The sequence below is a fragment of the Plectropomus leopardus genome, chromosome 9 (assembly GCF_026936395.1).
Source record: "Plectropomus leopardus strain MGB_pleo_1.0 chromosome 9, ASM2693639v1, whole genome shotgun sequence".
Classification (NCBI taxonomy): Eukaryota; Metazoa; Chordata; class Actinopteri; order Perciformes; family Serranidae; genus Plectropomus; species Plectropomus leopardus.
Genome location: NC_142184.1, coordinates 37,660,662 through 37,683,720, shown reverse-complemented (window position 1 = coordinate 37,683,720; position 23,059 = coordinate 37,660,662). Strand labels below are relative to the sequence as shown.

Below are 23,059 nucleotides of genomic sequence, written 5' to 3'. Positions count from 1 at the left end.
CAGCGTAGTTTTATTGAGTTAATACCAATGTCTGGTGTCAGTTTAGTGTGAAAAGCTGCATTGGAAATATATTTAATGAAAACTAGAATTAGATTAGAATTAAATTTGAGGTTCTATGCCTCTGCACAACAGATAAGTTCATGTCTGTGAAAACATGGATGATTCACACACAGCTTCCCCTTGCAGCACAAAGGATCTGTACAATCAGCACATTATCAAGGTGGACAAATGTCTCCCCTTCTATTCCTAAAATATGATGCTGAGCAGTTGCCAGCAAAGTGTTTTTGAAGAACATTATGATATGACACAGTGACCTTGACCTTTGACCTTCAATCACCAAATTTGAATCAGTTCATGATTAAGTCCAAGTGGATGGTTTTGCGAAATGTAACAAGATTCTCTTGAGGCATTTTTGAGATATCGCGTTAACAAGAATGAGATGGAGAGACATATGGATGGACAGCTGTGTTTATGGACAGACAGAAGTATAAGTAGAGTGAAAGAAGATGAAACAGTGAATACTAATCCAGGTCACACCGCCAATCTCACAGTGTAAAGGCCTTTGCATGCTAAGTCTGTTTTTTTTAATCCATCATCGACCATAAAGAAACATGCCACCCAGAAACCTTGCACACTGAGTCTGATCTGGTTGTTCTGTTTGTTGTGAAGATTCGCAATATGCAATAAAATGTAGACACATTTGTTTCCTTTTTTCTCTCCTCTGGGGTAACCTTCCTGGCTGTCTCCCTGTGTCTTGCATTTGGCACCACAGCTGCATGAAGGGACTGAGCTGTCCTTCTCTTTGTCTCCACACATTTGCTTTCTCTGTCTGTGTGCAGTCCTCATCTTTCTTCTCGTCATCATCATCCACCTGAATATCACTATCTGACTTGTAAAAAGTGAGCCATCTGTGTTAAAAAAAGATACTGTGCATGCTGCTCCTCTCTCTTGTCACTGATGTGTCTGCTGCCACATTGTCTTCACTGTTTCTTGTTCAAACATCTTTCCAGAGGCCTTTGACAAATGCGAATAATGTAGAAAATTTAACCTCAAATACCAAAAAGGCAGAATAGCTAAAGGGAAGCAAGAGCTTACAGAAGACAAACTACTGCAACTGTTCCGATATTGTTCTAGTTAAATACAACTACAATGCTTGAAATGCACTCTATCAACAACACTCACTGACCAGGGTGGAATAGAGCACCTAGCATTAGCACTGGCTGTAACAACAAACCAGCAGACCTGAGCAGGACAGCGAGCTCAAGCAGCAAATAAATGAAAAGAATATACAAAAAACCAATCACAGATAACACAGAACAAAACAATATCAAAACTACAACTGCAACTAAAGGCAGGCCAACGGAGACCAAAGTAAAGACAACTAGGCTGCAAATAAAGTAGAGTGTAAATGCAAAGCAATTACAGGCAGGGCAACCACTGAGCACAACAGATGTAACTGTAACTAACTAAATATCTAAAGGCAAAGCAAACAAGGCTAGCAAGGCAGCAATGGCACTTGAAGTCCCAGATGTCATATACAACCAGCAAAACATCCAGCTGCACTCAACAGCCATCTCCAAAGCGTCTTCTACCTCTATGTGCCAACCACACACACACACACACACACACACACACACACACACACACACACATTTCTGAGGGAAATTGTGATTTGTGTTATTTAAGAGTTAAAAATTAGAAAAAATAAAAAACTAACCATTATCTCCTTTTTGACTCATCTGTGTTTGATTTTGCCAGTTGTTGACCAGTCTCTTTTAAGCTCTCTGCTCATCCTTTCCCTCCACTGAACACTGATCTTTGAGACAACCATCTCAGCTTTTTCTCACAGCTCCACAAATTTGTCATCTGTGGGACAGACAGCTCCGTTTTGCATCCACAAGCTGTGCTGCAGATCTGACGTCCATGTCTTCATTCTGGTGGTATCCTGAGAGTTCTACTCAAGGCCACTAGATGGAGACAGAATTCAAATCAATGGCTTTTCTTAAGGCTATTGCAGTTCCTGATGTGTCAAATGCATCACTGGTCTGAATCCAATCCACTGTCTCCTGCACAGAACGTACGACACTGAGAAGGACTGCACCTCTAGTGACACTCAAAACCTTCACTGCTTACTCTCAACAACGTTTAAAAAATGTGCACGGCAACACACAAAGTATACCCTCTCACTGCTCTGTTTTATGAAAGCTTGCACGCTCCCTTGTATTCCAGACATAGCAACATAGTCTTCATATATTTGCCCCCCGATGTTCCTGAGGGATCCCTCCTTAGTCACTCTTCCTGGGGTTTCTATCATTTTTTTTCCCCGTTTAATTTCATAGTAGATGGACTTGAGGGAATATCTCCATTTTACCCTATAACAAGTCAACCTATTTTTTTTTTTAAATAGGAATGTTGAAACAATGAGCCATATCTCTGTCAAAACAATGCAGGCGATGCATCAGCTCTCTGTTGGGAGGGCCTGCCCACGTCCCCAAAAAGGTTGGGACCGCCCCTGTCTATGGAGCATTGAGAGGGTTTGGAATGAGCGGTGATAGCAGCAGCCTGGATGCTGCGATTATTCCCGAAAATCGGTTCCTCTCCTCCCTGTCACCTGCCACACACACAGCCGGAGCAGGTCATTACGGATACTTGCATCCTTGCTGTTCTCCCACAGATTCTCTCTCTCTCTCTCTCTGTGTGTGTGTGTGTGTGTGTGTGTGTGTGTGTGTGTGTGTGTGTGTGTGTGTGTGCGTACGTGCGTGCGTGATGCCTGGCTGCTGTCGGGCTGCGGGACAGGATGAGGATCGGCCTGGGTGTTATCCCGCAGCCCTGCCCGCTCCAGCATTCCTGGCCTTGCTCCGTTAGCTAGCTAACAGCTGTTGTTGTGAGGATAAACTCTCGGATTGTTCGGCATGATAAACGACGTGTTGGACAACAAACGCGAGATTTCTGTCGGTCTGACCGGAACAATGGGCAAGAAAGTGTGGCGGCGGATCGAGCTGGAGATGCTCCACAGGGCGGCTGCTGCTGTCTCTCCGCTCCATCAGGAGCTGAGCGGACTGTAGGATCCACCGCTTGCGGGTTATTGTTGCGGGGCTGGAGCTGACAGTAGACAGCAGTCAACCTCAATGTGAATCGTGATGAACCCAGACTGTGGGCTGCCTCGCGGACTGGGGATTTACTGACGACCGACACGAGCCTCTGTGGAAAAAACGGAAACATGACCTGCACACGGAAAAAGAGGAAACGCTGCTTTGGCTTTTTCTAACCCTTTGTTTTTTGAAAGGATTCCGCAGCAGGCTTCCCCCGACACATCTAATAGAGACTGGGAGCAGTGACACAGCTGTCAGCTGCTGTGTGTGTTGTTTGCAGCTCAGCAGTGTTTGGGAACGGCCAGGTGGATCTGTGTGCTCTGCAACACACGGCCTGCTGCTGTAGAGGAGCAGAGCAGCCCACAGCAGGTAAGCTGCACACCATGACTACCATTTTGTATTGCCCACAGGTCCCCGGTCTGCAAAATGTCATGCGGCCTGCCTTTGCATTCCTGCATGCCATTTGTTAAGTGTTGTAGGCTCGTGCTGCCTCCTGTAGGCCTGGACTCTCCCAGCTCACTGAGGCTGCTGCCTTTGTTTCCTCAGCCGGGGATCAGCTAATGAGGGCTCGCCTTCTGCAGAGCAGATCCTGCTGTTCGATGCATGCATCCAGCAGCATGCAGCGGTCACTGTGACAGTGTGTTGTGTTGATTAGACAGAATTTCCAGCCGTTGTAGGACCTCGCTCAGCACCAAGTGATTAAATATCATTTGGTATAATGTGCCCCCAGAGAACACAGAATCACTTCCTGAACTAATACATGCTTTGTGGTGTGCCATTTAAAGCCACCCAGGCTCTCTAAGGCTGGTCTGCAGCAGCTGCTGGCTCGCCAGTCCTCATCAGACCTGTGGGCTCCATGTGAGAAGGCCTGATGCTGGGCCTCCACTGTCAGACACCAATTCTGTCTACATCTCATCCAGTGAGTTTTGTCGCCTCCTCCCACCGACATCAAGCCAGAGGTATTGGGCTGCTGTTGCTACCCAGTTCCTGACAGTGACTCTGCCCTCTGCCGCCAACCAACTTCCAGCTTCACAAAGCCCCTCCTTCAAGACACACAGCCTCCCTCTCAGCTCCCCTCAGCTCGCAGCCTGTGGAGGGATGAGGACTGCAACTCCAAAAAGGACCTGATAAAAACAGGCGTTCAATCGATTATATACATTTGATCTTGATTTGCTCAACATCTTTTTTGTTCCACTGGTGTTTATGCGCATGCTTTAAAGGTGATTTCCTCAAGTTTCCTTTTATGAAATGAAATGTCCACAAAGGTTCTCCTTCATCCTCCAAAATAGCTGATATGAAACTATTCCTGGACTGTAGCTTACTGACATGTCAGCCTAATGGTAATTCAATTATTTATTCAGATGTTTTCACAGGTTTCTTTTCTTTCTTTAGAAAGGCAACACCAACATTCATGCTGTTTTGCTTTCATCTCTTTATTTTCTGGCAGAAATGTTTGAGCCTCTGCTGTCCATTTAGAGCTTGCTTCATCCAAATGACAAGAGGCACCACAGGCGCAGTGGCAGCTGTGTCAGGTCTCAGGCACACTGCTTTTTTGAGCTAAATGCTAACATCAGCATGCTGACATTCTCATAATGACAATGCTAACTGGCAGTATTTGCCATGTTCACCATCGTTTCAGTTGGTGTGATTGCATGCTAACATTTGCTAATTAGCACCAGAGTGTTTAGTGTATTCTGCACAGTGACAGAAGACATTGACTTTTTTAAAGATGCGAGCAGTGCTAATTAAATTGCATTCAGTTTTGTAAAGATGTTAATCTCTGACTCAGATTTCAAAAAAAACTTGAACAAATCAAACTATCTGGGGGGACAGATAACACTAGTATGAGAGGAGAAAATGTGTCTTTGTAGTTTGGGTGAACAAGCCTTTGACAGTGAACCCTGATCTTTACTTCCTGACGTGCTACAAAGCTAGGCCCAGAGTGCTGCACCACGAAGCCAGATTAGTGTCTTAGCGAAGTATGTTGAGTCTAAAGCCAGGGTTTTCCATCCTACAACATTGGCTCTCTTTTAACCTGGCTAGATTGCCAGGGTAACTGAGGAAGTGAACAACCTGGTCAGGAGCAGGTCATGTTCGAAATTTCACCTTGAAATCACCTAAAAAAACGTCTTTCACGGCTTCTTTGAGTAGCATCGCCATAATGTCTGTATATGAGCGATACACATTCTCAGCTGAGTGAAGAAGTTATAAATGCACTTCATTATTATATTATTCAAATTTTTGAGCTGTAATGTTAAAGAAATGCCACCAAACAAAGCCATGCAGTAAAAGTGTTACTTTTACTGTCATACTTTTTAATATTCTTCAAAGGTGGAAGTAGGCGGCACGCGATCAATCAAATGATGCACTGAAAGCTTCATTTGACTCGTTTTCTGTGAGTGCGCTTAGCGCTGAAGCAGAGAGCCTGAGTTAACAGAAACAGGTGATTACCAGCATGGTGGTAGCTGTTATCCCTGAGCGAGGCTGCAGGGTTAGTCGAGCAGCTCAGTCAAAGAGAGCCTATACAAGGCTACTCCAAACAAAAACACACTTGGCATTGAACAAAATATCTTCAGTCAAAGTTGACTTACTCACCTTTGGATCTTTTAAGCTTGTTACTGTTTAGCCTATATCTGTTCAGCTGTCATTAAACCATAAAAACTCCAATATTGTGATTGTGATTGGACTTCTTTGGTATATGCTGAAAAGCAATGGCACTTTCAGTGGTCATTTTGCATGTTTTCAGACTGCTCAAATAGTTGTTTTGAAGTATATGTCTTCTTCACCAGTGTCTGGTGTGCCATGCCAAGAACATGCATCGTAACCACAGTTACATTCACAAGAGACAGCAATCCCAGCCGCACATGAAGATAAACTTGGACTATCAATGCGAAAGTGATGCTTTATTGGAACAAATAGGATATTTTTTATCAGTGAAATGCTGAGGGCTGAAGATGGATTTATACTTGACTCAAGGGGTCAATGGTCATCCCTACAGCGTGAGTTTTTTATTAACAGGTCAGCTGCATATTATTCTCATTGTCAAAGATGTCATTCTCAGCATTAGAAACCTGTAGGAAAAAACATAAAAGCCTAAGCTGATCAACAGAATAATCTAGCCAGGGTTGCATACCCAGAAAGGAAGAATCACATACATTTTTTTTCATGTGATCCTTGTTTTCACTGCAGTAACAGATGCTTTCAAGTATGCTGGACTTGCACACCCCTTGTAACAGCTATGCTAACCAGACTTACAGGCTTCACTGCAGCTACAGGTGCAGGCTCCAACACTGCCCAGTAAGCCTTTGAGGCACAGCTATAAATCTAGCTTTAGTGGTTCATTTGACAAATATTCATACATAGGGTTTACTTCTCCCTCCTCAGCTGCTTCTCTATGTGATACAACTATAGCTTTCATGACTGTCAGTTATTATTGACACAGTCCCAAATGAGGCTACAGGTTTAAGGGATTACTACACTTGAAACAAAGAGCTTGTGGACTGTCAAACTGCATCTAAAGTGTAGTGTAGCTTGGTTATCTTGCTGATGCATTGCTGCCAGTACAGACATCACTGATATGGAGGGGCCTGATGAAATGACATGCATTATAAGATCAGAGCTGCATTTTAAGTCTCTTTCATTACCGACAAGTTTCTTGACAGAGTTGCAACAGCATAAGATCAGGGAACAACCATCTGAGAAAATAGCATGGTTTCACAGTATCATGATATCCTGGTATCACATTATTACAAAAGTATTATCATTATCAGGTAGAAAATGTAATGTACCATCTATGATAACTGTCAATTTTCTTCCCACGGTGTACCTTGAAAATGGTATACCAATTCAACCCCACCAACAGTATACATGTTTTTACACTTTTGTTCCATTACTGCTGCTCAGAATAACATAGGTTGACTTTGTGGTTAGAGACCTTGAAAAAAGAAGCATACACACCATGTGACCACAAGTTTGCAGCATTTTTTGGTTAAACTTGGTCCTGATGGATGCCTCTGGTTCCCAGAAGCAAGCAGCTGTTGTCAATGAACAAAACTAAGTAAAAGCCTAGTGTATGGCTGGACTTTGTGAAACGCTAGGGCTTTTAATTTGGAAGAACTTGAAACAGGAAGTGGCTGGCATACACCAAGTCACAGACTTTCGTTTGCCTTGACTTTACTTATAGCGCTGGCTCCTTGCAGCGGTCCAGCCCAAAAGTTAATTAATACATGTTAAATTGAGAGCAGAACACAGCAGAGAGGACCAGTTTTCTCTGGAGCTTTACCCACTGAACACTCCCTCTCCCCTTTTCAGCCCAGTCTAGGTAAAGTAGTTTGTTTAACATTTTTTCAGCATTGATAACCAAAAGGACAACTTTGTCATTGTAGTGGCACTCTTTCCATCATTGTAATATCATGTAATACTTCAGTTTCAAGCGGTTGATGAGGAACAGCTGTGTCTGTGTGAGGCTGGCCTTGCATGCTGTGGTTAAGCCAAAAAGCTCTTTGCCACCCACTGTAGACTACCTGCTGAGGGGCAAACAGCAGACAGACACAGTTAGTTGAATAAGGTAGAGTATTTAGCAGCTACAGAGACAGAAATCTCCCTCAGGAGTTGGTGGAGACCAAAGCCAGAGCTAAAAGTAGAGAGAATATTGGATTTAAATTCATCAGGTGGACATTAACCACACCAAATGAGTGATAGGCAACTGTTTACCATTTCAACTTTAGAAGCCCAGGATATGAAAAAGTGGAGAAACCAGAGCACGGCACGTTAAACAGTTGGGGTTTAATCAAGCTTAATGCAGATTTTAACCATTTGTAGTAATTGTAATTTTCACACCAGACTTTATTTACACTTTTAATAAATTTTTCCCTCTTAAAAACAAACTACAAATGACCAAAAAACTCAAAACAAGTTTTGCTTTAATTTTAGCAATAAATATTAACACAGGCAAACTGAAAAATGTAGAGGGCTTCAAGTCAGTACTGCACTATATTGCAACATATCATACAGTTTTGCAGTTGAAACAGTAGAGTATTGAAAATGACCGATTCTGAAATCATACAACCATCGTGGTGACTGGCTGGCTGCTGCCTTTAGTTGCAACAGCATTTTAACAAATTTTGCAGCGTACTGTGGTTTGTTCCAAATCTGACACTGCAAAACCGAACCAGTTCCTTTTTTATTTTCAGCAATTATTTATTTTTTGAATAACATGGAAACATACATAGCACAAAACTGAACCAGTTGCAAACAACTGACGAGACTATGCCTTTTTTGTGGTCGTGTGTGTGTGTGTATCTCTTGGATGTAAGCATGGGGGGAGGGCGCAGTCCACTATGAACTACAGAAGCCCAAAGAGAGACTTAAAGGAAGCTAAAGGGAAAAATCTAGATTTTCATTTTAAAATTGTCCTAAGTCACAAATTCGAATTAATCAATAAAATAAATTCATCGACCAGCCCTAACAATTGTTGTAAAAATTCTCTCAGTGCGTGCGGACTTATTCCCCTTTCCCACTAAAATTAGTGTGTGCATGGGTAAACCCACTAAATATGAGTGATTTGCTTCATTCCCACTGCCACTGAAGTCACCGCTGGAGAGCAAGTCAGCCTTTCTGTCAGCTGGCGTGTGTGTGTGTGTGTGTTTATGCATTTTTTTTTCCGTAATGGCACGTCATTGCATCTCGCCAGTTAAGGAGCTGAAATTATGGCATTCACCAGGGTGTTGTGTTGCCATCAATGCCCATCGGAGCCAGAGGCGATAAAAACCTGTGTCTACTGCAGAGTCATTTAATCCAGTGTGAATGCCAATCAGACAAATTCTCATTACATTAAAAAGCCAGATGTTAGCAGCTGTTAGTGTTTTTTTGTTGTTGTTTTTTTTGTGCAGTGGGAATGAAGCTTTACTGTGGAGGTTTCACCTCACTGATGAAGGGTGTGAAACAGCCAGACTGGTCAGACAAGGAATGATTCAGACACAGGCCGCTTTTCTCTGCTGGATAAACTTTGCTGATGTAGTTTCCTGAAATTGTTTTAGTTTAGGGCCCATGTTATTATTTTTGCTCAAAACTTTATTTTCTCAGCTGTTATAATTCATGTTTAATCTGTCTACACTTTGATTGGCATTAGTTTGTTTTTCTTTCATTTTACAATCTTCCTCTTCCCATATTTTATTACACTGAATTGATTTCTTTATTCCTGACTATGTGAAGCCTTAAAATCTTTACCAGACTATTACCAGTAGCTGGGTTTCTTATTGTGAAGTTAAGGACTCATTTGTAGACCCTCATGGGAAAATCACCACAAAACAACAAATTATGACTAGTGAAGAATATGTTGCTGATAGGGCTGGGCAATATGGTTTAAAAATAAAATCTCAGATTTTTTCACACCAAACCCGATTTACAATTTTAATAGATTTTTTTTAACTTCTTTTAAACAAACTACAAATGACAAAGAAATTACTCAAAACAAGTTTTGGTTTTGATTTTAGCAATAAAAATTAACAGCAAATTGAATTTCCCTTCTGTTAATATAATAAAATGAATTTCCCTTTTGGGGTTAAAGTGCAAACTGCAAACTTGTCTTTAACAGTGAAGGCTGTAGTGATTTCACAAAACATATTTACATGAATTCATTTGTATCATCTTTTTTCTACACCACCTGCACTCGTCTATATTAGTTATATTGAGGGTTTAGAGAACCGCATAACTTCTTCTACAGCTGACAACAGGCACCATCACTCTAACTTAGAGAATGGGTGAAATCAAAGCAAGGCAGTTGGGCTATCACTAATTCCGCCCCTGATAACAAGGAGCGCAGCAGAGAGCAGCTGGATGAGAGGTCTGTCACTGCGCTGCTCTCAGCCTGCTCTGATAGATCTATCAATCAACTGTGTGATCAGCCAGGTGTGATATTTGTTTTTATTAGGCCCGCTTTTTGTCACTCTTTGAAAATAGTGAAATAATCTCTAGGTCTCAGTTACTTTGGTTCAGACAGGAATGTGTGGCACGAGCTGCACTTTAGTATCCAAATGCACACACACACCTGGCGCACAGTCTGTTTTCAAGCATGTTTCATAAAAACTAAACAATAACAATTTTTTTTGCATTTTCAGCTGCTGTTGGATGTTCCGTCAAATTTCCCTCTTTCGTATATTGGGGCGAACGTGACCCCTGGTCCTCGGTGGAGATTACGCACGTGGTCAAAATACGGGAGAAATTTTTATTTTTAAAAGTCGCCCTGAACCACAAATTACAATTAATCGATAAAATTGCCAGCCGACGCCTGCTCAAAAGGTGTCGAGGCTTATGGCAAGAACAGAAAGTAGGTGCCATACTGGGTCCTGCACAATAAAAATGGAGGCAGAAGAAAAAACAAATCAAATCAACAAATCAAACGGTAAAACTATGAAGGGCTCGTCAAATATAAATCAAGATTCTGTTAATGAGTTGCATAATTCTCGCCTCAGTTTTTTCAGAGACATGTTTTAACTTACTGTTTTACTGGAATACAAAATCTGGGGAGCAGCCATTGTTTCACATGGGCCCTAACACAGTACATCTGGCATTCTGGTAGTTGTATGTTTTCTTCCCCTTGAGCAAAAGCACCTTTTATCTCTGTTTTTTCTGCTCATATAGCACCAATATCAAAAGTATTTTGCATCTTTCTACTGCAGAGGCTCCCTAGTTTTATGTGAGGGCCTTCTTTATGTCATTGAAATAGTTCTTTAAGAAACTGGTTCTCAGCTGTCAGTGATGAACACGCAAAAATGGGACAGTCTTGTGTTGTAATATTACAGGGTGATAGTTACTCAGTGGTTTTATCGGGAAAATTTCCTGCACTCAGACGTGCCTGTGTGTGTTATAACCATAGGATCTTGCATAAATATATACATGGGTCATACTCAGAAGATTGCTACCTGACAGTTTATAATCAGCAGATGGATTTAATAGTAGTTTCTTTTTTGAATTTGATATGAATTCTCATGTGCAGTTTACTATTAGACAGTCCTGTGGATTGTATACTTTGGTTTCATACCAAACACAAACTGCACCAGAGTTTGGTCAGGTCTTTTTGGTGCACCAGAGTTTGGTCAGATCTTTTTGGTACATACCAGAGTGTGATAGACAGCTTTCACACCAAGGAGTTACTTTGAACAAAATGAAAGCACCCCTAGGCACCAAAATAGGTGGTCTCAGAAACTTCCTCATTTATGGCCAAAGCTGTCCTCATTAAAGCTTAAGAGGCCATCTGAATGAACTGCAATACCTCTTAAACTTAACAAGAAAAGGAGGTCTGGTACTACCTGGATTACTGAAACAGCTTTTAACAGACACACTGCAATCCATTCAGAATCCTAATTCTTTGTCTTTTTCAATTGTTTTCAGGCTCTTGGAGAGGATCCGGAGGTGAGAAGACACAATACACCAACAAAGTGACCCTGCTCGAAATGGGGCAATGTGGATTGAGGTTTTCCTGTTCCTTGTGAACTGCAGAAAGGAGGCAACCACGAGGACGAAGGAACGGCCAACAGACGGAGGAGGCGGTGGGGGAGTGGTGGCTTTGGTGTTTGAAAAAAAGCTGGTATGGGTGGTGGGGCATTCGGGATGGCGAATGGAAACGAAAGCAATGAAGGGCCTGCTGGGCCCATGGCAGCAGTGGTGGCTACTGCAGGTGGTATGGTAGCAGAGAGTCCGTCCTCGGCCGTCTCTACCTATATCAAGCTGGTGCTACTGGGGTCGATCATCTGCATCAGCCTGGTGGGCAACCTGGTGGTGTCTCTGCTTGTACTGCGGGACCGGGCCCTGCACAAGGCACCTTACTACTTCCTGTTGGACCTGTGCCTGGCAGACACTATTCGCTCAGCCATCTGCTTCCCCTTTGTGCTGGTGTCCATAAAGAACGGCTCAGCCTGGACTTACAGCGTGCTGAGCTGCAAGGTGGTGGCCTTCATGGCAGTGCTCTTCTGCTTCCATGCGGCCTTCATGCTGTTCTGTATCAGTGTGACACGCTACATGGCCATTGCACACCACCGCTTTTACTCAAAGCGCATGACATTCTGGACATGTGTGGCAGTGGTGTGCATGGTGTGGACTCTGTCTGTGGCAATGGCTTTTCCACCAGTTTTCGATGTGGGCACTTACAAATTCATTCGCGAGGAAGACCAGTGCATCTTTGAGCATCGCTACTTCAAGGCTAATGATACACTAGGCTTCATGCTGATGTTGGCTGTGCTCATTCTAGCCACACATGTTGTCTACATGAAGTTACTCCTCTTTGAATACAAGCATCGCAAGATGAAGCCGGTCCAGATGGTGCCAGCCATCAGTCAGAACTGGACCTTCCACGGGCCGGGGGCTACTGGCCAAGCGGCAGCCAACTGGATTGCAGGCTTTGGCAGGGGCCCGATGCCACCGACTCTGCTGGGAATCCGGCAGAACTTGCACAACCAGAACCGGCGCCTGTTGGGTATGGAGGAGTTCAAAGCAGAGAAGCAGCTTGGCAGGATGTTCTACGTGATCACCTTGCTGTTCCTGGTGCTCTGGTCTCCCTACATAGTGGCTTGCTATTGGAGGGTGTTTGTTAAGGCTTGCACAATACCACACCGGTACCTCTCCACCACTGTGTGGATGAGTTTTGCCCAAGCTGGGGTCAACCCTATTGTCTGTTTCTTCCTTAACAAAGACTTGAAGAAAGGGCTCCTTTCCCACCTACCAGCCTGCTGCAGGACTAAACCTCATCTGCCACGAGAGCCTTATTGTGTCATGTAAGCAGAGATGATCGAAATATGGAGAGCAAACAAGGGACAGTCAACAGATGTGTTCTGGGAGTGTTTTCTTGAGCTATTGAGTTTGATTCAACTCAAGCTACTTTTAAGCAGTTGGTGTAAACTAGTGAGTGTAATGGTATAAAAACACAAGAATAGAAAGCATGTATTTCCATGTACCAACCCTTTTCACTCAAAACAACAGCATACATGGAGTCAGACCTTGACTTTTGATAACAATAGAAAAATACTTTAATAGCAAAACATGCAAGTAATAATGCAGCCATTGTGGAAACCAAGCCAGACAAATAGCCACCAACAAATTGCATAAACTGTTTCATAAAGAATCTCAAAATGACCATTAGAAAAATCTGGAAAGACACAAAGGTTAGTAAGTTAGTTTGCTAGCAAAATGATTTCTAAGGAGGACAAAGAATCATTTTTCTTACCAAACCTAAATTTCATTAACATGCTGGATTAGTTAGCAAAGCCAGATAATGTTATTTGTTAGTGACAGTGATGAGACAAGATGAGAGGAAATGAGGGAGGCAGAGAGATGTGAACGGGTGCACTGAATCAAATCTGTTAAATCTTTAGAAAAATAGGGGAAATGCTACATTCTTGAATTCAGAAGAGGAAACAAAGAGTCTAGTTTGTGAACATCACATCATGTGGGGTCCTTCGACGAGGATAGTGGGTATGGTTGTAATGAAATAAGAGTTTGTGTGAATGTTCTTCACTGAGGAACATAATCTTACTGTATCTTGTGTCTAAAGCAAACACATTAGTAACAGGAACACCAGCTTTTCTGACCATTATGATGTCTCATTTTGTTGACAGGTTATTTGGGTCTATTCTATCTGTTATTCACTGATGGTAACTAAAACAAAAGAAGGTGACTACAGAAATTCTATTATTGATACATAGTAGAATTCTTTTAAATGTTTAAATGTTCTTTTAAATCTGTGCATCACTTGAAGGCAAAAGATAAGAAGGGATCAGCTGAGTTAATAGTACACAAAGGTTTCTCGTTCTCAGTCTCAACACAGTGCCCAGTCGCATGACATGCTTCTCAGATTCATTCAAACCTTTATTTAAGACTCTGGAAATCAATTGAGGTAAACCCTCACTTTCAGTGATGTCAAGCATCAATAAAAACGTTGAAAACAATCAATAGGAAAACAAATACAAATAGAAAACAAACAGCAATGTTTAATACAAATACAGGATAATAAACATGTTGTGGTGTTTAATTAAAAACATTTACACTGAACACAAGATCTGAAGTAAGGCATTTAAAAAGCTATAATGATGGAGGATTTTCAAAGTTTAAGATTCTTTGTAGATTATTCCATGTATAAGGTGTACTGTAAGAGAATGACATTATTCAAAGTTCAGTTGTAATTAGAGGAATTTGGAGCAACAAGCTATTTTGCAAGCGCATACCAAGATTATGTGAGTTCAGAGCTAAAAGTTCAGAGTGGAAGCATCTGTTTCAAAGCTTTATAGATGAATAAAAACCAATGCTGGTTTTGCCTCACAGCCAACTGTGGCCAGCCGACCTTTTGTAAAGATGTCAGTGGTGGAATGGGTGGGTGGCTGTAAGAATCAGGGGGGTGAAATTCTGCTTACCTTTCCAATGCACTTACAAATGATGCAGAAAGCTCTGGTCAAATACTGAGGACGTGTTAATCACTTCCCAATGGCTACATAGAGCACCTTATTTACTTCTCTAAATTTTTAACATCTGCATGTGTAGAACTTTAAAACATAATGCCCTCGAAATGTCCCACTGAAGAACAAAAAGTATTATACCCAGAGGATGGATTTTTTTTCTTAAAAAAACAACACACAGCTGCCACAGACGATCCATTGTTGTTTTCACCACTGATCTCATCCAGACCTTTGTCCTCTCACATCTTATTATGAGCCTGTTCTATTTCTTTAGAACAGCTTATGTTTCTGCAGCTTCAAACTACCTGTGAATGTATGCAAATACCCGTATTTATTGACAATTGAATGAAATCCATTTTTAATTAATTTAATTTGTTATTGACTTTGTCTTTACGTACACAGAGCAAAGCTAGAGTTTGTTTTGTTACTTTCTTGCTGCTGTTATTCACTATTCAGTACTTCATATCTGACAGTTCTACGTCCACACGGTAAAACCAGTAAAGTGTAGCTGCAATAGAGAACTCCAGGAATGAGTCCTAAGATCTGGAAATCCATTTTCAACATTTCAGCACCCTTGGTTCCCTCGTCTCAAAGTCAATGGGCTTTTTAAATGGGTTTTCATTTGGATGTCTGAGATAAGGTCCGTGGTTAACACAAGCTTAACTTTCACATTTTGTTCTATGATGAAATACATCAGTAATACCCACTGTGAACTTTGAAGCTTTAATGTGTCTTGAAAAGACGGTTGCTAACAAGTGGCCAAAGGAGACTACAGAACATCATCAAGTTGAACATGACTCTACAGCCTCATAGTGGTGGCGACCATAGTGTAGGTATTTTATAGCCTAGCATTAGCTTTTTACTTGTGGTGATTACATTTCCACTTCAAAATTCCTGAAAGCAGCCTTTAGTTGTGAAGATTTTTTTGCTGAATAGAACATGTCATTATCACTAACATTTGTTTACCACATTTTTGCAATGATCCAAAATCCATTGGAAAAATCCTGTAGGCTTTTTGACGAGGAAACCAGGGCAACATTAGCTTCCTGGTTGGCCTATAAATGTCAGCCCTGGGGCACTATATGTATTTGTTAGTAAATTGATCATGTGAGCTAAAAACATGTATTTTGCATGCTCACATGTCACAAACAACTGTTAGCAGAGCAATTCAGCAGTTTGTACTCAGGCAGAGGAGGGTTACATAGACCTAGATGGTGACACAGTGGATCAGCCACATCAGAACAGTTTTCTACCAATCAGACAAAATTTGCATGTCAAGTTCACCAATGCTAAACTAAATGCAAATGATGTGTGGATTGATAATTGTGATGGATTTACTATTGATAATGTCAAATCCATTACAGTGTGATTTTATACTATGCAGGAGTTTTTCTTACAGTTAAAGTAATCCCTTACAGTTATCTCTCACGACCCACTCTCATACCCCTTTTCCATCAACATGAAACTGGTTCTGTTCTGGCTCCTGTGCCTAAAGGAACATTTCAACCAATAATAAATAGGTTCAGAACCTGAAAAGTTGGTTCTCACATGGAACCAAAAAAAGAAGGTTGTCCTTGATCTGGAGTGCAAACCGTGGTGATATCAGTGGGCGGGTCATCTTCTACAGGTTGGAAAGAGATAATGGAGAGGTCAACAATGGAAACATTATGTGAGAAATCATCAGGAAAAAAGAGCTTGCAGTGGCCTCTTCAATAGTCGGTCCATGCTTGTTATATCAGAACAAAATTTTGAAGGTAATCATTGTAATCTATGATTTTGCTTCAATGGTTTGCTTCTGTTGTGCAACGCCCACCGTTGATGACATATCCTTGATGACAATGGTTCCACTCAAACTGGTGGAAACATTAGCTAGATTGCTGGATAGCACCAAGGTTCCAAGAGTCCTGAACAGAACCACTTCAATTTACCAATTTGGTAAACAAGGGGTAACAGTATGTGCTGGTGTATTGATTTGTACAGACTGCCCTCTGCCTGGAGTTTCTTATTTTCTAATTTTTTTGCTGTGTTAGGGACGTTTCTGGAAACAGCATGCAGGTGAGGTCACAATTTTATAAAAAGGTAGTGAGAAGGTGCCGGACTGTAAGCCACACGCATTCAAGAGGAAGCTACAAAAGAGGAAGACACACAAAAACTGCATATATAGTGAGGTGAAACATCAAGCAGACAATGCTTGTTCCAAAAAGAAAATGAAGCTGGGGTTTGACTCCACTTTCACTGGTGATACTGTTCTGTTCTGCATAGCACATCTTTAAATACTGCTGTTAGTAAGCCTTTGCATTCACTATTTCTGTAAATCTCAGTTATGTCACTGCACCCATCAGTGACAGTGCGAAAAGATGATTCCTGCCTGAAATCTCACTTTACTGACTCAGCACAGAGTAACAGAGGCAGTGCTGGATGAGGGAGGAACACAGTGTGAGTGGTTTCTAACAGTCCAGCAGGAATCAGTCATTATTTATGTCTATTTCAATCCAATCTTAATTGCAGTGCCATCTGTTGTTATGAGTATTATTGTTGAAAGTACCTGTTGAAAATCAGAGAATTAAAAGAACTGAACTGAGCTGAATGAGATGACAGAAAGATGGACAGCGACGGACACAGGGATAGATGGATTGATAGAATGACGAGCCAAAGTAAAACAGACACTGCAAAGGAAATCTATGTATCTGCAGAAAGAGAGTGGCATGACATCACTGAAGGTCTTTACAGCATCTTCTTGGCATATCTTCATTCAGATTTTAATGAAAAAACAAACTTTCATCTGTATCAGTGATGGTACCTTAAAGCATTTTGTCACTTTAGTAACACAAAATTAATTTCAGGCCTTGAATACACCAACTGACAAAACTTTATTTCTTCAGGACACTCCTCGAGGACATATTAGAAGTTCCTTGCAGGGTTCTCTGAGTCATAAAATTACTGGAGAAGTTATTAAACTGTTTTTCATGCCTGGAAGTGGTTTGGAATTTGAATTAGCAAAATATTTTGGAACAGTTTTGAATCTACATTTTTTTGGCTCTTTAAAATATGTTCATAAGAATCCTAAAGCATGTCTAACATGCAGAATACATTTACTAATTAAAAAAAAGCTCTCCATGACCTTTGATCAGATCTTTGGTTTTCTATCCCTTCAAAAAGGGTCTGGACATTTAGTGAGATGCCTTATGTGCCGGTCTGATCTGTTGGCATATGCTTGGGAGTAGCACTTGCAGTGTGCTGTGCCATAAAATACCTTAAACGATGTGTGGCTGTAAAAGCCTGTAGGCCTACCCATTTTCAACTTCATAAAAAGAGTCATGAAAATTAGTTAAAATATTATGCAAATGTTTTGGTAATTTATTAGTAAAAATGTGTGGGAACCCTGTATATGTAATCTGTAAAACTGTTTTTCCTGACGAGAACTGCTATAGAAAATCTCTTCTTGAAGGATGGTGGAACTGGGCACTGATAACTGTCTCTAGCTCTCCGATCACCTGTCGAGTGATGGTTCTATTGGAGCCACATTTGCTCCATGTGAAAAACAGTGCAGACGGGAGAGTCCTCAGTCACATCCACTGTCTGTCAGCTCGCAGTCCAGCCACCAGCAGCAGCCTCACAGGAGTTGATCACATAAATTGGTGGTAGAGCTGGAAACTGAGCATTCATAGCAGCCATCTGCTGGTGGTTTATAATACAGAAGAGACTTTTGCAATCAAAATTAAGAGCTACTAAATTCAAATTTGAACTTTGAAAATTAAAAATGTCAAAAGGTTTTTTCAGTACCAACAAAAAGAGATGAAGTCAGAATTTTGACACTCTAGGTCAGATTTATTAAAAACTGGCAAAATGAGGCTATAAATCAAAACTTTGATTTCTAAGCATTTTTTGATGACATAATGTAAAACCACAGCTTTGAATCAACCAAAAAACCCTGAGCTGCCGCATTTGTCACTGACATCACAATTTATTATATTATTATTATTTTTGCACAAATCTAGAAAAATCCATTACCTGTGCTCTTTATTTGTTTCTGTCTGAAAACGAGGTGGAAGCTGAGGTGGAAATAAAGGACAGGGCACAGAGATTGTAATTTGTCTGTGAGTATCTGAAGTATCTGTGTGTTGAGGGATTGAGGCCCCTTTTTCTTTCTGCCGTGGCGTATTTGACACACCCAACAACAGCATGCCACAGAGAATCGCTTATCCTGTTTATACCTTCAGAATTAAGGCCTTACTCCATGAACACGTCAAACCAATGCAACTAAGAGTAGACAAATGTGTCTCTTCTGTATGCACTGAAGTCATTCAAAAGGAGGAAACAGAACACTGTGTACACTCATGACATTTGGGAGACTTGTTGCTCTCCGCATCAAAACCTTGTGGAACTGTAGTCATGGACAGATGATGGGAAATGGGGAAAAAGGAGTACATCCAAAGTAGTAGAAGAGACTTTTCCATCGCAGACTGTTGGTGTGAGTAAGGCCCACTCTGGAGTTTGTGGGATTGTTTTTCTCAGTTTTCCTCTCAGATATCAACCTGAGGAATGAAGGAAAAACAGTCGTTCCATTTTCATTTCTAAGACTAAGCCAGAGAAGCGTATGGATTCACAGATGATGCTGGAGAGGCCTGAGTGTGCTTTTTTAGTTGCCTCAGGCAGATTATCTTTTGTGAATGTGTGTGACCTCTGTACTATTTAGTGTGTATTATATGGACAGCAAACCAACTTTGAAATGCAACAGAAGAGTTCCTGATTATCGTATTTTTACTCTGTGTGTGTGTGTATGTGTGTGTGTGTGTGTGTTTCTATTGGCAGGTATGATTGTATGTGTGTGGAGGATGATGGTTCCATGGCTGAAGCAGGAGAGTGAGAGGATAAATACTGACCAGATCCATATTGCATTTTGAACATCTTATTTCTGCAAATGCTTCCTCAGTATTTCTCATGTCCACTCTTTCCTGACACAAAGATCTGAATGTTTTCACACCAATGACGTTTACTCAAAGTACCTTTTGTAAAACATGTACAATACAATAGATTATTATTAATTGGACTGGATTTTTTTGTACATATTTAGGGAGGTTAAAAAAGACCTTGATATAAAGCATCCAGATGGGCCAGATTTGACTGCATACACTGGCATCTCTTTCTGAATGTTTCATTCAAGAATTATTACATCCAAAAAGATTCTCAAACTACAGTTTTCATGATGATAGATAACCAAGAATTGCACATACAAAACACTGGACAGTTTCACTCTGACATCAACTCAGCACTCAAATTATTGTCTGTAACACCAAATTATTCTGCTTGGGTCTTCTCCATTGTCCCTATCAGTAATGCTGACATTGCACTAGCCAGCTTCATCACTGAGACCTGTGAGCACAGTGACATCACAGTCACATGATCAGGCAGACTGGAAACAAACTAACAGGTTAGTTGGAAGGCAAACAGTAAAATTATGACTCAAACCAGTTTAATATGAAGCCAAACACCAGACCAGTGAACCAAATTTTGCCAAATGTCCCACATGACTCAGTAGTCCTTCCTTAATGGAACATAATGACACCGTGTCCCAACAGAAAGCTAGTGTCTAACTATCACGTATCATCATGTAACAGTGGAGTTCTCTGTTCACACTGAATCCATCAAATATGAACTGCTCTTACTTCTTGTAAAAAAAAAAAAAATACAAAGAGCTATCAGCTGTTCGCTCAAGATCAGACTGGAGACATAAAAGATATGTAAGAAACCCACTTGTTATACTACTACGTTTGTAACATTACTTTTTAAATCAGAAAACACATTTTTATATTGTGATATTAACTGGAAATTACATACAATATAACCAAAAGCAAGTAATGTTAGCCTAGCTTGTTTTTAGCGTCCCGGCGATCTCCTTCCCACCAGCTGAGTTTTGTAGTGAAAAAAGCAAGTTTGAATAAATGATTCCTGCGACACTTTCAAAGTGAGTGACAAATAAAATGAAACACAGCATCTGACAAAAGTTCAGCTCACACACCTGCAGCCATTAATGACAGCTCAAGAGCTGTCGGCTTCTAAAAACCAAAATGTCATATTGGTGCAGTTTTTGTCTTTTTAAGAGAAATTCTATATCTCCTCTCATCAGCCCAAACAGTAAGCAAACACTGCATGGGCCGCTGTCCCCCCTCTGCTAAAATTTAGCCTTGTCTCAGCAGTAAATTACACACAACTTTTGTGACGCTAGTTGCTACATAAGTAAATTTAAAAACATGATATTGGATGTTGGTGGCTCATTGGATAGAGCAGGTGCCCCATGTATAGAGGCTGAGTCCTTAACGCAGTAGTTGCAGGTTCAAGTCCAGCCTTTGCCCTTTGCTGCATGTCTTCCCCTCTCTCTTCCCCTTTCACACTTACTCTCTGTCCTATCCAATAAAGGCCAAAAAGCCCCAAAAATATCTTTAAAAAACAAAACAAAAAAACCATGATATATTATTCACATATCATATTGTTGATTATTAACTCAATCTGAGTTAATCTTGGCGCTGTGGTAAGCTGCTTTTAAAATTGCCAGATTGTGACATTATAACATGCTGGTTCAGCCAGTTTGCATAAATAAGACTAGTTTAAGCATTTAAGCTCACAATAGACAGGACCAGACCGGACCAGCAAAACCAAAAATCAACCCAACTCTGACTCAAACTGTCTGTTGTAAACCTCCACCACAATTTACACACTGACTTCCTGCCACCGACTTCCTGCTTCAGCTTGAACCTAAATTAGTGAGAAGCTGTGCACAGTTTTCCCTGTTCAGTGAAGGATTATCACTGACACTCAGTTTGACCTCCTCATAAAGTGCTTTAAACTGCTGGTTTGTTTCCAACTTGTCTGATCATCAGACTGCTTTTGTTTCTTACCCTCAGGCTTTTGTTGTAGTGATGTCATCATACTGCCATATCAAAGAAGTAGTCATTAAAAATTATGGCCCAAATTGCAAAGAAATAAAACCCAAGTTATAATACAGTGGAGGTATCTTTGGCCTCAGTGTCAAAGAATGACTCTTTAACAGCCCAGTCCCAGCTGGAGGAGGGTCCCTTGTCAAGCAGCGCCTGTGGCTAGGAGATAAGCAGGCGTAACTAGAGGCAACACTGTAAACCTGTTAATTTACGCAAGTTCACCAAAGTTGAATCTAGTGGTTCTGCTCATATTAATAGCATTTGGTGTGAAATGTTTGCTTTTATGAGTGCTGGTGTGACTGGGCCTCAGCTTAAAAGAGCCAGATACCAATTTGACGAGTGAATGTCGGAATCAGTCTTTGCTTTCTCCTGCTGTGTTGTGGTTACGCGGTAAACACGCACAGTAACAGGAATCACTATAACAAGCTGTCTCAGCAGCTGTATAGCTGAAATGTTTTGGAATAACTCCAGATACGCAATGTCTTAAAGAGGGTGCCATCATGTCATGAATTCTGCAGTAAATGTTGAGTTGAACCTTGAAGTAAGACATGAAATGTAGATGGTGAAAAGACATATCTCGTCTCAGTGCATTCTGAAGTCAAATATCATAAAAAATTACCAAAAGGTTTGTGAGAAGAACTTCTTCTGAGCACTGAATCATGACGGCAGGTCAGATGCTGCGGTTTCCCTTTGTTCTGTATTATTAAAAAAAATGGTTGAGCTATTACGCATGTCTCTGGCGATTTATGATTTTTGTTGTCGGTTTTGTAATGAAAATAAATTTCATTAAAAATGATCAGAAGATTATTATGATTACCTATCTTCCCACAAATCCTGGGTGTGACGGTATATCCATTTTGCATACAAAACATGTAGAGGAATATGCATTTAACATCCTGTTTTGGAAGCTTGATCTTGATGATGATGATGATGATGATGATGACGATGACGACAACGATGATGATAATGATAATGATGATGGTAAAGTATGATGGGTAACACCATTGTTACCTTTGGTAACTTAAAAGGTCGGTTCCCCAAACTCCACAGACCTCACTAACCACTGGTGGCAAGGTAAATATATATATATATATTTGGTTTATTTGTCTCTGAGATTTCCCCTCACAGCAGAAATATATATATATATGTGTGTGTGTGTGTGTGTGTGTGTGAGTGTATGTATGTATGTATGTGTATATATATATATTAACATTTTATTCCGGAGACAGTCCACAGTTAAGGCCTTAATCTGTCATACTAAAAAAATGTTAAGCACGGAAATGTTGCACACCGAAACTGATGCATTTTATTGTTCTATTTGTTGTGAAAATGCAGTGACTTTGGCATAAGATCCCGACTCCAAAAGCTAGCTTTCACAATTGTGTGATACGCCGCAAATGTGACTGACACAACATGAGGCTGTATCTACTTTAAGACATGCAACAACTTCAGATGAAAAAAACAGACTCTGTGCAAAGAATTTTACTCTGAATAATAATAAGAGCTCACTGTCAGGTTTTTATTGGAACTATTTCTTTGGTAGAAAGTAGTTTGATAGGTTATATCAATTGCTGTCACAGCTTTCATA

At 40.9% G+C, this 23,059-nt stretch overlaps 1 protein-coding gene across 1 annotated transcript; it reads left to right on the top strand.

The window, feature by feature from the left end:
• The first annotated feature begins 1,899 nt into the window (after nt 1-1,899).
• Nucleotides 1,900-22,267, top strand: gpr173 (G protein-coupled receptor 173). The gene is made up of 2 exons (XM_088082691.1): nt 1,900-3,461; nt 11,484-22,267. Exon 2 carries the CDS (start codon nt 11,682-11,684, stop codon nt 12,864-12,866), a length of 1,185 nt encoding a protein of 394 aa, XP_087938817.1. The 5' UTR covers nt 1,900-3,461; nt 11,484-11,681; the 3' UTR covers nt 12,867-22,267.
• The last annotated feature ends 792 nt before the right edge of the window (nt 22,268-23,059 follow it).

Bases quoted from the DNA above. Each gene is read 5' to 3' on its own strand.
- gpr173 (XM_088082691.1), top strand. From the start codon at position 11,682: ATGGGTGGTGGGGCATTCGGGATGGCGAATGGAAACGAAAGCAATGAA.